The sequence below is a fragment of the Pimephales promelas genome, chromosome 18 (assembly GCF_988280905.1).
Source record: "Pimephales promelas chromosome 18, fPimPro1.hap1.1, whole genome shotgun sequence".
In the NCBI taxonomy this organism is placed as follows: domain Eukaryota; kingdom Metazoa; phylum Chordata; class Actinopteri; order Cypriniformes; family Leuciscidae; genus Pimephales; species Pimephales promelas.
The window spans coordinates 30,710,257-30,727,167 of NC_142786.1; the positions used below are offsets into that span (position 1 = coordinate 30,710,257).

General features: G+C 39.1%; 2 protein-coding genes across 2 annotated transcripts in view; both read left to right on the top strand.

The window, feature by feature from the left end:
• Window positions 1-11,145, top strand: part of pard6gb (par-6 family cell polarity regulator gamma b) — a 44,021-nt gene extending 32,876 nt beyond the window's left edge. The window contains exon 3 of the mRNA XM_039681169.2: window positions 9,974-11,145. Within this exon, the coding sequence (XP_039537103.2) occupies window positions 9,974-10,980 (1,007 nt within the window). The 3' untranslated portion in view covers window positions 10,981-11,145. The remainder of the gene's footprint in view (window positions 1-9,973) is intronic.
• Window positions 11,146-12,939: 1,794 nt separating this feature from the next.
• bloc1s4 (biogenesis of lysosomal organelles complex 1 subunit 4) lies at window positions 12,940-16,904 on the top strand. The gene is made up of 5 exons (XM_039680756.2): window positions 12,940-13,313; window positions 14,472-14,543; window positions 15,688-15,789; window positions 15,874-16,008; window positions 16,110-16,904. Exons 1-5 carry the CDS (start codon window positions 13,008-13,010, stop codon window positions 16,203-16,205), a joined length of 711 nt encoding a protein of 236 aa, XP_039536690.1. The 5' UTR covers window positions 12,940-13,007; the 3' UTR covers window positions 16,206-16,904.
• Window positions 16,905-16,911: the final 7 nt, after the last annotated feature.

Below are 16,911 nucleotides of genomic sequence, written 5' to 3' on the forward strand. Positions count from 1 at the left end.
GACTTCCATAGTATATTTTTTTCCTACTATGGAAGTCAATGAGACCAGAAACTGTCTGGTTACTGATATTCTTCTAAATATCAGAAAATCGGCTGAAGGGATTCGAAAACGGTAAAACTCAACTGTTTAACTCTGGGGGAGTGGTAAAATGAGCCTATTTCCAAAAAAAGTGGAGTATCGCTTTAAGAAGGACACTGTGGGTTATTAAAAGTAGCAAAGCAAAAACCTCATTTCATTTATTGGATGTTTTGTAAGCTACAAATGTTAGGTGTTGTTTCGTGAGATTCAAGAATACCTATTAGTATCCACATTTTCAACACATCCCTAGAGTCCACACAGCTGGCACGTTTAACTTCTGTAGTTCATTCACATTGTGTGCACAAAATGGATGCTGAAAAATAAAAAAGAGCTAATTAAACATCACTATTCCAAAACACTTCTGACCCTAAACCAAAAAATTGCTGTTACAGCCAAAGATTTCCTTGTAGTTTAGCTCGTTTTGGGTGCTATGAAACTTTTCACTCCATTTATCTGATTAGCCTAGTTTTTCTTTCCTCCACAAACAGCTTTAAAGGGACAGATTGTGTGTGCCATTAACACCTTAATCCTCTCTCATTCCTGCACCCCCTCTAAACTCGCTGCTGTTTGGTGTCACCCGTGACAGTGAGAGATTAGAGAGCAGATCTGGAACGTCTCACTTACCAGCTTGTTTGGGGGTTGGGGATCATCTCAAAAGCAGGATGATGTCAGAGGCAGATGAGGACTCACCCAATCATCACTGATGACTCAAACTCACCGCTTGACCTCTGTGAGCACAGCAGGGGTACTGTACAGCAGATAGCAAATCAGTGGGTTAAAGGGAGTAAAAGGACTAAAGGAGGATAATCAGGATATCATTGCGCTGTCCACTTCCACTGTATCTGCATTTTTTTTTTTTTTGAGGCGGGGGTTGTTTTTCTCATGATTTGTGAAATTAATTTATTAAGTGTCGCCTTAACACTGTAAAGTGATATGAAATACTATAAGACTTAAAAGTGGTGAAAAGATGCTAGTGTTGTGGGACATTCCCAGGGAGTTAGTTACAAAAGCATAATTTTATGCAAATTCATTCCTGGTTAGGGTTAGGGTTAGTTTTTGCCTGTTTTAGTTTAATAATTGCTATGTAATAGTGAAATTTGTATCAGTAATTATATTGACTTATCAATGTTATATCACAATGGAGGGCAAATCTCTTAGGTAATTTACATTATAAATCTTCCTGGATGATTTTCAAGTGCAGTTTTATTCTTGCGTACCTTTTTTTCCTTCTTGATTGATTAATCAGCTAATTGTAACTATTCCCTTGCTTGTCTTGGCAACAGATGGTGACGGGTGAATGCGAACACAAGGTTTACACTGCCAAGCATAATCTATTTCTCTTTTATTATTGCCTTTCTGGTCACACCAGCATCAGGCTGCACAAGCTTTGATCCTTGTATCAGGCAGCAAAAGTTATTGTATGGTTTGCATACAGTCTTAATAGTTTCTACTTTTTTCTTTGTTCATCAGGGCTGAAACTGACTACGTTTACATGCAGCCAATTTTCGGGGTTATGGTCGGGTTAAGGATAAAGGTTTTTTATTGTCATTCCAAACCATGGTACATGAGATGGAACGAAATTAGATACTGAGGTCCGGTTAAAACCACTCACAAATAAATAACTAAACTTCTCATCAATAAATACAATAGATACAAATAGCAAAGCATACAACCCATATATACACACTAAAAAAAGAATAAAAATAGCAGCATAATAATAGCAATGCAGGTAAGGTCACTATTCGGGTTTCCGAAAGATTAGGAATAACCCGTTTACATACGCGAGTCGAGAGAGTTTCTCCTGTATACATGGAATTGCAATATCCCGATGTAAACAGTGACGCGCGGTTAGCGTCTAGACGTGGACAACCTTAAGACGCAATATGCGTAATTTCTGATTCTTCTTCCTGTATCCAAAGACAACAACAACAGCAGCTTGCGGATAATGAATTTCGCATTTCGCACATTTCGCAAAAATACACATATATTTATTTATTTATTTATTTATTTTTTCAGAAACTCACAACAAAACATTAACAGATTTCCCTAACATTAGTTATTTATGAGTTTTAACTAAAATAATATGATAATTTATTTTAAAAAGAAGCTTGTTTCTTTTATTGTCACAACAGAACAGACTGATGATAGTGGCATTAGCTCGCTTTGTGATTAGCTAGTCTATGATGAGCCATAATTTAGCAATGGATGACGTCATACTGCAAATTGTAAAACATACATTTTCAATATAACGGGCCGAGGAAAGATGTTACGTCTCATTGGTATAACTGTCACGCGCTATGAAAGAAATACTTCAGTCACATTGTCAAAAGTTAAAAGGACAGTCAGTCGACTACACTTTAACAACGTAACGTAATTAAAACTAGCTAATTCCGCTTCACTCTCGGCTTATTTAGCAGCAGCAGAACTGGACATGATAGTCACAAATTTTGTCATGCTTATTTGAGTTACGAGAACTGATGGGGATGTTCTTTTAATTGCTATTCAAGCAATGTATGTATCATGAACAACTCAACGAGTGTTGCCAACAGGGACGGTGTAGAGTGCCCTCTGGTGGACAAACTATACAACTCCAACACTCATGACATGGTTCAAGCGTGTTTCGTGCGTTTTTATTTTATTTTTGAAATAATAATTTATCGGCCATTATAACTGCCGATACCGATAGTTTGGAAAATGCCTAATATCGGCTGATAATATCGGCCTGGCTCTAGTTTGCGCTTTGATGCTGGTAACGTTACTGAGCTCGCTACAAAAGTATGCTGTGCTGCGTCTCACCTGGTCTCGCCATGTTTACTTCCGTTATACTGCACGCGGATTTTTGTATGCGCAAAAAATTATATATTTTAGAGTCCTTGCGAATAGAACATATGCGGAACACAAATCACTATGGGGATACGCGTTTGCATGACCAAAAATTCGAGTTAGAAAAGGGGTACCCCAGGTATAATATCCTGTTTTTTAAAATCCGGGATATGAGCATATTGGCACATGGCCGTTCGCGACCGAGTTATGGCTAATATCCCATTTTTAAACAGGTTATTGGCTGCATGTAAACGTAGTCACTGGTCAGTCTCCTCTTGCTCGCGTGAATGAGGTCATAAAAGCACCAAAGCGTGAATCAGTGCATTCTTGACCATGTGACAGTCATCCTCAGTCTCTTGTCAGCTTCACACACACTTCATAACCAAACATTTACTTTAAGCCTCAGAGCTTTGTGTGATTTCTTTTAATAGTTTATTTACATTTCTGTGGACTTTATGTACTGGCAGCTGCAGTGATTATGTAATGTAATGATAGGACATGCTTAGTTATGTGTTGGGCCTAAAGGACTCTTGGCATTCACGTCCTAAACTTGGCCACACTTGCAGAACATATGGGGAGTGGGGAACAAGGTTAAACACTAAGCATATGTTTCCATGTAGAGATGGCTTATGCGTAAAGCTACATTGAGAAGCATGTGAATGGCACAGTAGACGTACTCGCTGTACATTTGAGCTGAAATCCTCTCCAGACCAGAGTAGAGTTGGTGGAATGTCTAAAATAACTTCCGCAGTGTGTGTATACCTGTTAAAAGCAGTCCTTATGCAACATGGCAAAAAGATGGCAAGGGAGTTTAATCTCCCGACACAGTCTCCACCCCTCACCGCTGCTGCTAACTTCTCCCAGATGTGTTCGCCAGTGCACCATGGGTAACACGAGTTAAAACCCATAGGGGTGTGTAGGAGCCTGCATAGAGAGCTCTGCTGAGTGTGCACTAGTAAAGGAGGGGCTTTCTCCTTTAATCTCTCTCAGGGCTACAGGGAGAAGCCAAAAAAGCCATTGCTCCATTCAGCCAGGGAAATCTGAGTGCGACGGTTTAAAGCAAACACAGACGGACTCTCCCAGGGGGCTCTGTCTGAGAGGACGTTACCCTGATCCTGCACTGCGGTGAACCCTCCGCTACCGGTGTCTGCTATATATGTATAGGATCAGAAAATGGTAAATGGACTACATTTAGGCCTTGTTTACACTGCATGGTTCAAGTGACCCAAATCCGATTTCAAACCAAATCCAAATCCAATAAAATCAAATGACCCAAATCCAAATTTTTTCCTCTCATGTGGCGCAGATCGGATATGACCGGTGAACGTGTAAGCAGGAAAAAAAACGCATGGATTCCGATTTTCTCAGATCGGATTCAGGCCTCATTCATATGTGGTAATAAATCGGATATGAATCAGATATGTGCATTTGCGTGTGCCATGTAAGCAGACAAATCGGATATTCCCCAGTAAATGCGAGTCATGCGTCATTAAAAACTGCGCGATTATAGACGCGAGCCACGCGATGGAAGAAAGGATACACACAGTGGAGCAATGCGGAGGTTTCATGTCTTTTGAGTGTTTGGGGTGAAGAGTAGGGTTGGGTATCGAGAATCGAGTATCGATTGGAACCGGGACTAACTTTTCGTTTTTCCCGGAATCGTTCAAAAGTTAAAATTTTGATTCCTAGTTTCGATATTCACAGTCCGCCGAGCGGAAAAAGAAACCGCTGAACAACACCAACGAAGAAGCGTCTACCGGAAGTGTTGGCATAACCGCGCGAGTCGAACATGAGTAGCTTACGTCTGTGGTCCAAAGTGTGGCTTCACTTTTCTAAAAATAACGAAATCTCGGCAAAATGCTAAATTTGTGACAAAAGGAGTATTTTTACAGAAGGAGTATTTCCTTCAGAAAGGCCGTTGGTTAGCAAGGTTAGCTAAACTTTTTTGACCCTGCCTCTTAAAAGAATCGGAATCGAGAATCGTTAGGAACCGGAATCGAAACAAGGAATCGGAATCAGAATCGTTCAAATTCAAACGATACCCAACCCTAGTGAAGAGTGCAGGCAAAAATGCAGGGTTGTTACAGAAATAAATCAGTTTTTGAAGACATTTCACGAGATATGAGGCATCGTTTCCTCTCCCCTTTTTTTTCTCCACCGTACGAGACCAATGTTTTGATGACTTATTGAAATGTTGTGGATAGAAAACACTGGATAATTTTATTCACATCTGCATCCATTGACTTTCGTGCTGTTTTGCTTAATTTCCCGGTTCAGAACCATCAGAACGTCTGCATTTGGTAGTTTCAGCAGTGTATAGTGTGAATGCAAAAATCGGATATGGGTCACTTTTAAAAGATGATGTAAGCAGGTCGTCAAAAAAATCGGATATAGTCAGAAAATCGGATTTGGGCGTCAAGACCTGCAGTGTAAATGCAGCCTTATATAGCGCTTTCACAGACCCAATGCATGGCCACCAAAGCGCTTTACATTTTGCCTCACATTCACCCATTCACTCACACATTCACACACCGACGGCGGTGTCAGCCATGCAAGGCGCCATCCAGCTCGTCGGGAGCAGGTGGGGTTAGGTGTCTTGCTCATGGACACCTCGACACTTGGTCATGTGGAACCGAGGATTGAACCACTGAATTGATAATGCATTTCACAATAAAGTTCCCGAGTTCACCGGGCATGTAGTTTGGTGATGTTATGGAAATGGACATGCTGTTTATCTGTGTGCTATATAGCCTCTCAAGCTGGGTATTGTTACCTGCCACTCAATGCTAATGCACATCATTTTATTCACTCTTGTCATTGGCAGATGACTCCTACCAAGAGCATTATTCAGCAGCGGTGCAAATAATAGACCCCAGACAGGAGTTTATGCAGCAGGGTGTCATGGAAATAGGAATGAGAATTGAATTGGCAGTTTCTCCAAGACACACAGTAGGAAATTCAGGAGAAAATGGGAAAATAAACCCTGTTGGGTGGCATAATGATTGGCCATAAAACTCTTTTGAGGCCTGCTTTTATGAGCGTTTGTAAAAATCCAGAAGAACTTGAAAAAGGCCCTTTCAGTGTGGAAGTTAACGAGAGGTGGGACAATATAACAAAGGCCTGAGACCTCGCCCACTCCTCTTTCCCACACCCACCCATGGGTGACTGATGGGGACCATACCGCTTTTATCGTCAACTGATGAATTACGCTTCAAATATGTTGTAGGTTAAGTTGTGAAGCAACTTCTGCATTCCTAGTTGAGGCACTGTGGTGGAATGTAGGGTCTATTCCTTTCTGACCGGACTCACCCACCTCATCTCCAATGACCTCTGCCCTGACACTGGGGCCGGACCCCTCCCCATGGAGTCTAGTCAGGTGACTGCAGTGCCAGGTTTTATTGGTTTTATTTTATAAAGTACCAATTAATTTATTGGTTTATTGTGCTTAGTTAACTGATTGCAGCCTTTGTTTACTTTATTTCTACCGTCATCTCAACAATTCTGTTATTTTAATGCATTTTTTATGTTGTTTTCTGGTTGTGATTTGTATGTGAGGCTGAATATCCCAAATATTCTGTTGTATTAACATTAGAATAGAATTTTAGAATTTTATTATACACACATACATTTATATAATTGTCAATTATTTAGGTTTAATCCGTTAAAAAAAGTTATTGAATACTTCATTTTAAAATTGTTGTGCCTGCAATAATAGAATGACAATACAAGGGAAGCCACTCACAGATGGTTTCATTCTTAATTTAAAGGTCAAAATAGCTGTTGAGTAAAGTGTAGAACTATTATTAAAAATAAACTATAAAGCAGTCAGGACATTTCCTTCAAAAAATGGGAGTTTTGTACTTTTTTTTCTTGGGCTTTGCAACCTCAAGACAAATTAGGGTTTGGAAATCAATGTTTTCCAAAAAAGAAGAGAAAAATAGTTTGCCCTCGGGTTGGTATTGTGGATATTCATAACCACAAATATCAAAGAATCTGCCATTTAGTGCCTAAACCTTTAAATCAATAAAAACATGTATGTGGCTTGCTGTTGTTTGTACAAAAGAATGTATGGAATGATTTAGGCACATTGTTAATCACCATGCCTCTCTTTTATGAAAACATCTATTTAATGAAACTTTCTTGGGCAACATCATTGGCTTCCTTGAACTTGTAGTCTTTGTTTTCTGTCTGGTAGGCACTGTGCCATTCACTTTCCCCTGGAAATGTCTGGAAACGGTCCTTTGATCACTGAGCTGAATCTATTTTCCCATCATGCATCAGTGCAGTGAGGATTACTCTGTCAGGAGTCGTTTAGGCTTGGTGACTTAGTGGCTTAACCCTCACTCTCAGTCCCTCCACACTGGGTCCATGCCGATACCAGTCTGGACTGGACACCAGGAGTCAGAATGGAAAATCCAGTGGATACTAGTTTCTGCCAGGCACATAAATAAATAAATAAATCTAGTGCTCTCAACTCCCAGGCTCCAGACTTCAGGATTCATTTATGTGCTTTGTCTTTGCTTACTCACAAAGTAAGTCCTCCATTAGTTCCTATATGTTCTGCTAGGTGTTCTCAGTTTTTCTTAGAAGAAGGGTGTAGATTTGGAGAGAAGGGTACCCTTCTTAATGAAGACCAGAAGCAGAAACACTTCAATGTGTTTCCTATCAAGAGATTTGCAGTTGTGGCTAAAATTCCAGGACATAATAAAAGTCTGTCTGGACTCAATCAAAATAATCAAAGAGCCAAACTAAGAACAACTGCATCTGGATGCTTTGATGAACATTCGGAAGCTTTGTATGAGCATTTTTAAAAATTGATTTTAGGCTAATTGTACAGAAGGTGTTTTCGTGCCTGTCTTTCTTGAGAACTCATGCTGGGGAAGTCAAATAAACTTGCACTGGAAACTATGCCTTATATCCAAAGCGAACAGTCCAGGTGTGGTTGATGGCTGTCTGATGCAGCACAGAGAGGGTTTTGTTGGACTAAGTTATGTTACACTTTAAAGAGAAGCCTTTAAAACACTGTAACTTGGTAAGCATGACCTTGGTCTTATGGCTCTTCTGTTTTAAGATGGGTTGTCTTTCAGGAGGACTTTAAGAAATCAAGTGTGATCACAAGGTCTTCTCAATCTAAGTGTTTAATTATTATGTTGTACCGCACTTTTCGGCATATATCAGATAATGCAGATCACTTCATCTTTGCTAAATGCTTTCAACAGAGATCTTTGTGTTCTGTCAGTAGTTAAGGTTACATTTTTGTAATGATTCGATAAGGTGGCCTCATGTTTTGGTTTAACATGCCAGAAAAATCATGTTACATCATAATACATGTAGTATCTTAGGGGTATAAACCATTCAACAGGTCTGATTTGATTTGCATGCTTGTCCTCATCCACAAATTCATGTGAAGCTTTACCTTTTAATAGTGCTAAGGCTGAAGTTTATCAAACTAATCCGAGCTACCTTTACCACAGGTGTCCAGTCCTGCTCCTGGAGAGCCATTGTCCTGCAAAGTTTAGCTCCAACCCCAATTAAACGCACCTGGACCAGATAATCGGTGTCTAACTAGGCATACTAGAAACTTCCAGACAGGTGTGTTTTAGGAAAGTTGGAGCTAAACTTTGCAGGACCGTGGCCCTCGAGGACTGACTTTGGATATGATGTTGATGTACATTTCCATATTTGTGGATTAAAGGGATAGTTCACCCCAAAATTATGTCATCAGTTACTCACCCCCATGTTGTTCCAAACCTGTAAAGCCTGGAAAACACCGTCGGCCGTCGGGCGTTTTTTGTGCGTCGGCCAACTAAGTTTCCTCGGTGTGTTCTGGATGGTTCCATGCCGTCGGCTAAAATTGGTCCTTGTCAGCTTTTTTTTTCCCGGCCGATTCGACATGTTGAATCGCCGTCGGTGAAAGAGGGAACTCTGATTGGCTGTTCAGCTTAGTGATAGAGTCAATGCATGAGATTAGCAAAACAGCAAGCAAAGAAGTCAAAACTCTACTGATAGAAGGTTGTTCTTTATGTTGTCATCTTACCCTAAGTGTATTGACGAATATTTTAACACTCTCAGAAAAAAAGGTACACAAGCTGTCACTGGGGCTGTACCTTTTTAAAAAGTAAACTTTTGTCCATTTAGGTGCTAATAAGTACATTTTAGGCCCTAAAATGTACATTTTAAGTGTTAATATGTACATTTTAGGTGCTATGTCCATTTCATGAGCTAATATGTACATTTCAGGTGGTAATATGTCCATTTTAGGTGCTGATATGTCCATTTCATGAGCTAATATGTCCATTTAGGGGGTAATATGTATATTTTAGGTGGTAATATGTATATTTCAGGTGCTAAGATGTACATTTCAGGCGCTAATATGTACATTTTAGGTGCTAATATGTACCACAATGGTACCAATATGCAGCCTTTGGGTACAAAAGTGTACCTTTTGAAAAGGTACAGTCCCAGTGACAGCTTTTGTACCTTTTTTTCTGAGAGTGAATAACATGAGCGGAGTGGAATAAAGAAAGCGTTTAGTAGGATTGGTGTTTAAAACGGTAAGCACGCACTGCTTCGTTTATGGTTTGTGTATCTGCAGCCGGCAACTCCGGTTTCCCCTTTTTGAATGACGAGTATATATACGAATTTATCTGCAGAAATAGACAGTTGGTGTGTTCCAGGCTTAAGACTTTCATCTTCGGAACACAAATTAAGATATTTTTGATTAAATCTGTGAGATTTCTGTCCCTCCAATGACAGCTATGCAACTACTACTTTGATGCTTCAAAAAGTTCATAACGATATTGTAAAACTAATCCATATGGATTGAGTGGTTTAGTCCAAATTTTCTGTAGAGACATTTAGGCTTTTTCTTCACAAATATTGAGATTTCATTAAAAATATCCTGATTTGTGTTCCGAAGATGAACGAAAGTCTTGCGGGTTTGAGGGCGAGTAAACGATTTTTGGGTGAACTATCCCTTAATGGAAATCGTCATTCTTTGTACTAGATTCAGTTGTAATGAATCATAATTTGCATCTTTAATTAACAGTCATCATTTTGTTTACTCTTGCAGAAGAGGTTGACTACAGCAACTTCGGCACCAGCACTCTGACTCGGAAAAAGAAGGCAGTGGTCACTCTTCGAAATGACCTAAACCGCAAACGGCCCCACATCCGCATCGGCATGCCTCAAGACTTCCGTCCTGTATCGTCCATTATTGATGTGGACATTCTTCCTGAATCTCACCGAAGAGTGCGACTCTACCGGCATGGCTCGGACAAGCCCCTTGGATTCTACATCCGTGATGGCACCAGTGTTCGCGTTACACCTCACGGTTTAGAAAAGGTCCCGGGTATCTTCATTTCCCGCCTGGTACCCGGAGGCCTGGCCGAGAGCACTGGCCTGCTGGCCGTCAACGATGAGGTCCTGGAAGTCAATGGTATTGAGGTGACGGGAAAGACATTGGACCAGGTGACCGATATGATGATCGCAAACAGCCACAACCTCATCGTGACCGTGAAGCCGGTGAACCAACGCAACAATGTGGTGCGCAGCAGTCGAATCTCGGGCAGCTCGGGTCAGTCATCCGACAGCAGCGGTTCGGTGGGATACCCCGCCATCACCGCTCCCATCGGTGCCACCGCCATCTCTCATGGCTACAGCCCGGAAGATCTGGAGAGTGACGAGGAGTCGGACATCGTAATTGAGAGCAACATCAAGCGGCCGTCACGACGCTCCAATGCCTCAGTGGCTTCAACTGCGTCCCGGTCCCAGACACAAACCACCGTAACCCCACCCAGCCCCCCTACGCGACCCCAAACGAGACCTCCATCCACGGTGTCCACGGCCTCGTTCCACTCTCAACCGAGCTTTAATGGCACAGTCCACAATAGTTTGAGTTACAAGTTGCACAAGGACCTTACCCTACAAAACCACCCCTACCACAGCAGCAACGCCGTTATGCGGGAAAGCAATGGCAGCCTACACAAAATCCTCAGTAGCCTGAGGACAGACCCCCGTCACAGCCTGGCTTTACCCAGAGGAGGGGTTGAGGAGGATGGCACAGTCATCACTTTATAATACAGCCACATTTAATATCCAGCCCACCCAAAGACATCGGGACATCAGACTCAACTTTGAACCTCACCCAACTTTAAGGGTTTTGTAAAATGAATAATTTAACAGAGACAATATCTGGAATTTTAGTCTTTTAAATGTTTTTTCCTCTACCATTTGTGCTCATTTCTTTTGTAAAACAAAAATGTGTCCAATTTAGTGGTATGTCTCTTTTTCCAAGCAGAGACACTTTTAAAAAAAAAAAAAAAAAATCATGTCTATCAGTGTTTCTCAGTTCTTGTTTAGAGGTTAATTTTAATCATGTTATCTAAATGTGTCTTGGGACCAGAAATTGGGTTTAGACCTGTGTGTGCGTACTGTTGTCTTCTGTTTACGGTTTGTACCTGAAAACAAACATTTGTTCCTGGTATAATGAAAAAGCTGATTATATTATGCAAATGCAAAAATGAATTTACTCTTAATCAGCAAACCCCTTTTTTATTTCTGCCTTGTCTAATTAAGTTAATAACTGAATAGAAATAATGATCATTATTATTAATTTTCAGTAATGAATGTCTGCTGTGTGCATTTAATACCGATATTTGCAGTAATTCACAATTTGGCGGATTTCCGAATATTTAAATCTCACTTGTTTCAGCATTACAAAATTACCTTTTTGGAAATTATGTCTTTATTTAGACAGGAATTACATCTTAAAACATCATTTTTATGAGACATTTACTACTATTAGTGTTGATTTTGGCCTTGTGGGATTTAATTTGACTTTGTTTGTGGTCTATTTGACTGCATGGTCATCACATATAGGTATTTCACACTTGTATGTCCTCTTGAAGCCCTGTTGACTTCAGGAGTCCAGTGGAATGTAAGTTGGTTCCTTCAGTTTTATTCTGTACACATATTTGCGGTCACCTCACTGTTAATGAACCCTCACCTTTGACCTCCACTCAAATCGCCACAGCTGAACAGACTGCTGTCTCATACTAGTCATATCCTAAATGGCTTTAGTGCTAATGCTGCCACTGAGCATATGGTCCAATCAAACTTCAGGTATAAAATTAAGTCTTATATCATTCTTTTTTATTTTGGGAACACACCAGTTCATTCTTAATGTTGTTTTATAGAGAGAGAGAGTCTGTGGATTACATTTGTATATAATTTAAAACCACGGTGGTGTTGATGTACCTTCCTTTTGCTTTTATTTTGTTGACTGCATTGTATATGTCTTCTTGAACAAAGACTTACCTTCATATCCACCATTTCTGTGCCTTACTGCCTCTCCTACAGACATAGTTCACTCAAACAGACTTAAGTATTTGGATCTGACCACTGGAAATATTTTCATTTTGGTAAACGCAAGGGCATGGAATGAAATGTGGGAGTCAAAATACATTTGTTCTGTGTCGCCATCCGTTGGTCACTGCCTGAACTGCGTCTCTTGCTAAGGATCACTTTGTATTTAATTATTTGCCATTCGTATCATTGTTCTTGTCTTGGATCATCTGTATCATCAACACTGAATAAACTGACCAGAAATTACAAATCAGGACAAGCTAAAAAAGAGATTAATTTAAAAACAGTTTCAGTGTGTCGGATATATTAGTGAGGCAGTCAAACCACACTTAATATGGTAGTTACGATACAAAATACATGTAAATAATGTCTATATGGTTTTTACAGATGTCAGTGTTTTTTTTAACAAAATAAAATTATGAGATGGACAAAACACATTCTGTGGTGTTGTTTTTGTTAAGATCGACGACAGTTGCACAGCAATTTCCTGTATTCTTCATAAACCATTTTTATTTGAACTGTATATATCTATATTTCTGTCTGCCTGTTTAATTATGTCAAATGTTTACAAATATGCAAGAAATATGTTCTATCCGTTTGAGTCTCTGACCCTTATTATCACATGACCAACGTGTGGCCAACCCGTTCTTTGATTGGCTATTAAACTCACGCATGCGCACACGCTGCTCCGTGTTCACTTCCACATAAACAAGAGCAGTGTGTGGTGGATAGCGAAAAACATGGAGCATCGCTTTGACAGGGCAGCAGCGGTGCTGTCACCCCTGGAGGAGTCCAGCGCAGAGGTGAGCAGAGACAGCGGTATCGTGTCGCAAAGCGCCAGCAGTTTGTCTATGGTGAGTGAGGCCCTGAGCAGCGGTACCGTGTCTCAGAGCCCGAGCTTCGGCGCCGCAGTGGCCCAGAGCCCGATCTCAGCAGCCGGAGAAACCCAGGACCAGAGCGCGCCGGAGCAGATACAAGACGACGAGCTACTGAGACACACGGCCGTCACGTACTCCTCTTATATCAGAGCCAACGCTGAAGAAGAGGTAAGGACACATAGATGCCAAGTCCTTCTTTGGCATGCCCTTTTTAACATGATAATGCTTAAACTTCAATACACACAATAAAAGCAGGATAGAAAAAGTATATCATCATCATCATCTTTATTTTTATTATTAACCTGTATCACATATAAGCAAGCATGTTGTTCTTCTGCTCTGATTCGGCCATACTGCAGTGTAAATCTGATCTAGATACAACAAAACAAGAAATAATTATTGATAATAACTTGTATTTTCAAAACAGTATTGCCAGTTCCCTATCTATATTTTGTCTCCACAAGGAAAATCGTTTTAAAAGAAGCCACAGCATAATCAACTTCTGAATTTTAGTGGAGAAAGGCCCAAGTCCTGAATGTATAATAAGCGGAGCAAATTCAGGGTTAGTTTTAGTTTGACTAAACCCAACAAATTAATTTAGTCTCAATCAATAGAATATAGATCATAAAGTTTCTCTGTCAACTCAGGATTTAATGTGTGTGCACAGGAATAGCTGTGAACAGCCAATCACACGGCTGTGTGAAACCATGTAAACTTTAAGCGATGTGTATTCTTATTCTAAAACGTATTTATAATACACATTATAGTTCTATATTTATATTTATTTTTAACTAAAAGCTTAATATTACTTGTCAAACTTTAATTGCTCCCATATTGGATAAAAGGGATTGTTCACATTCAGTCATTTACTCACTCTTGTCTTTCCAAACTTTTATTACTTTCCTCTGTGGCACACAAAAGATATTTTAAAGAATGTTTCATTGAATGAACAAAAAACGCTTTTCTAAAAATATCTTCCCCTCATTATTTTAGTATTATTTTAGTGTTATTTTAGTAGGCAGTCTAATGGCAGGGGGGAGTCTCTTCAATGCATCTGTACTCGTCCTTTTGGAACACAGTGTATCAAGGCTAATTTGTCAAGCATGATATGGGTTAAATAAAGACTGCCTTGTTCTCTGTGCTGCTGACTGAATTATGTTCCTAACAGCCGACTGCTTTTTAAATCCTTAATGATCCTTATTCATTATAAGTTATTTCTTTATAAGGCAGTGAAGCAACTGTTTATCCATGTAGCATTTCTATCACATGCACACGTCTATCATGTGTCTTTTTTTTCTTGCCGTTTATCACATATTTGCTGTGCAGGTCCTGTGCTTGGAGAAAAGCCTGGAAGAAATGCTTACAAGAGTTGACGAGTTTGTTGGTATGCTCGATATGGTAAGATCAATGTCTTTTCCCCCATTTGTGAAGTTGCTATTGAAATAATTAAAACTAAGCTGAAATATATAAAATACATTAATGCTTACTAGAACAATACAAATGAAACCTCTTTAATATAGCTAGGATAAATATGAAAGCTAATTCAAATGGAAAATAAATTATTTAATATTGTATATCTAAAACAACACTGTTATTATAACCCTATAAAGACTGAGTTTAATAATCATCACCCCCTCCCTAAAATACTCTATATAGGCATCTATATATTTTTATGTATAAAGACCCATTAATTGTGTGGGGGTCAAAAAAAAACATGATATTGTATTAAATTGCAATTTGCTTGTATATTGTTACTGTATTATACCTAAAGCAAATTATTGAAAATGTTAAACATTTTAGATCCTAGAGAGCATTTGATTGGACAGAAGATGTGATAAGAAGCTAAAGTACGCAATGATGTCATAAAAATCTGTGATCCATTTTAGTGGAAGTGAGAGATTTTGAATGCTTATATCTTCTTTGTCATTGTTTTAGAACTACAAGGCTAACATATTCATACTAAAAGCTAAAAAAATAAAATACTGCACTGTAAAAATATATTGTTGGTTTAACTTAAAAAGTAAGTAACCTGGTTGCCTTAAAATGTTAAGTTCATTGAAATGGAAAAAGTGAGTTATTTCAATGAAGGAGATTGAGTTAATCATCAGAAACTCAAAATTATATGTTATCTGAACTAAATAAATTAAGTTGATTTGACAAAAGAAAAAATGTTATTACTAAATCATGAAAATATTTTTTAGAGTGTGTTTACACCTGGTATTAATGCGATCTGTTCTCAAGTAAACGAGGGAGACACACACCCGTTTACACCTGGTATTTTAATCCGTCTCTTTTGTCCACTTTCAACCACTTCTGTCCTGATTTCTTCGAGGGGCGGGTTAATGTATGAGCTTTTTCGGATCTAATGGACAAAATAAGCTCACACAATTTACATATTCCCTCAAATTTTTCACAGACTCTGTTGTGGCCCCTGCTTAATGCTCCATTGCCAACGGTGTTTAACTGCCCAATCTGCTAATACTTTAACTGAAAAAGCATGCTAGCTTGATAACTTGTTTTTGTTTTAATTTTTTTTTTATAGATTCGAAATGACACCTCACAGGTGGTCAATGAGAACCTACCACAGATACAAAGAAAATCGGAAGAAATGAGAGAGATTTACCGAAAAATTGACAAATTGGAGGTACTAACTTTGAACAATGCCTGAACCATGATGATGGATTGACATTTTGTTGTTGTTGCTTCAAGTGTAGCTTCTAATTGTCAGGGCTTTGTCAAAATGGTTGGAGCCAATGTCAATGCAATGGAAGAACAAGTTACTCAAGTTGAAGGTGAAGTTGGAACCCTACCAGGTGCCTTCAAAAAGATCTTTCGCACAATGGCCGTGCCAGGTTTTTTAAACGTGAGCTCTTTACATGTGTATATGCATGCTTGCCACAGTATTTGGCATAGAACTGTCACCAATTGTTTACTGCCTCTTCTTTTATTCTTCTTCTTCTTCAGAAACCTGGAAGCCCTAGAAGGCAATCACAAAGACATCAAGAGCTTCCCAGTGTATTTAAAACAGAAGATTACTTTAAACCTCAGTCTGAGCAGTAACGGAGAGATTCTTGGATTGACTTTAGAAAGTACCGACCTAGACAGACCAGGTTTCTCCAACATCAGCAGTGCTGGGATTGCTAACACAAACATTTCACAGTCACTCAATCTGCAGTTTATTCAAATGAATCCTGATTAAAGCCAAGTGTTATTTTAGTAGGCAGTCTAATGGCAGCTAGTTTTATAACCAATGGAAGCTTTGGTTTTAAATAACTTATTTTTTTTCTGAAGTGCCTCTCCAGGAAGTCTGACACCGTTCCTTATAATTGGGAAAGCATGCTTGGAAAATGTCAGAACATTAGTTGAAACGTTTATATGATTTTTATTCAAACTTGTACATAGTTTTACAGCTTTATAATTGTTTTGCCCTTTGTCTTTTCTTCCAGTGCTTGAGATCTTTTTGCACTATTTTCACTATTGGTATTTATCACTGATATATCTTATTAAGGTCTAAAGTTCGATGTCTGGCACATGTTGACAATTAATATTTAATTAATTCATATAACCAGTGTAATTGACTCTGGGTTAATATGTAGCATTCAGTGCCACACTCAGCCAAACAATCGCCACAACAAATATTGTTTTTCATGGACCATTTACTTTTATACTAATATGTCCATGGAGAGTTGTTACGCTAATTGTTACATGATGATAAATGTGACTAATGATTGTTTGTAATAAATTTCTAAATGTAACCTATATCATA

What these genes read in the sequence shown, in the direction of transcription:
- bloc1s4 (XM_039680756.2), top strand. Translation starts at nt 13,008, where the DNA reads ATGGAGCATCGCTTTGACAGGGCAGCAGCGGTGCTGTCACCCCTGGAG. An exon ending in GAAAAATTGACAAATTGGAG is followed by an intron (nt 15,790 to 15,873) that starts GTACTAACTTTG and finishes TCTAATTGTCAG; the next exon opens with GGCTTTGTCAAAATGGTTGG. An exon ending in CCGTGCCAGGTTTTTTAAAC is followed by an intron (nt 16,009 to 16,109) that starts GTGAGCTCTTTA and finishes CTTCTTCTTCAG; the next exon opens with AAACCTGGAAGCCCTAGAAG.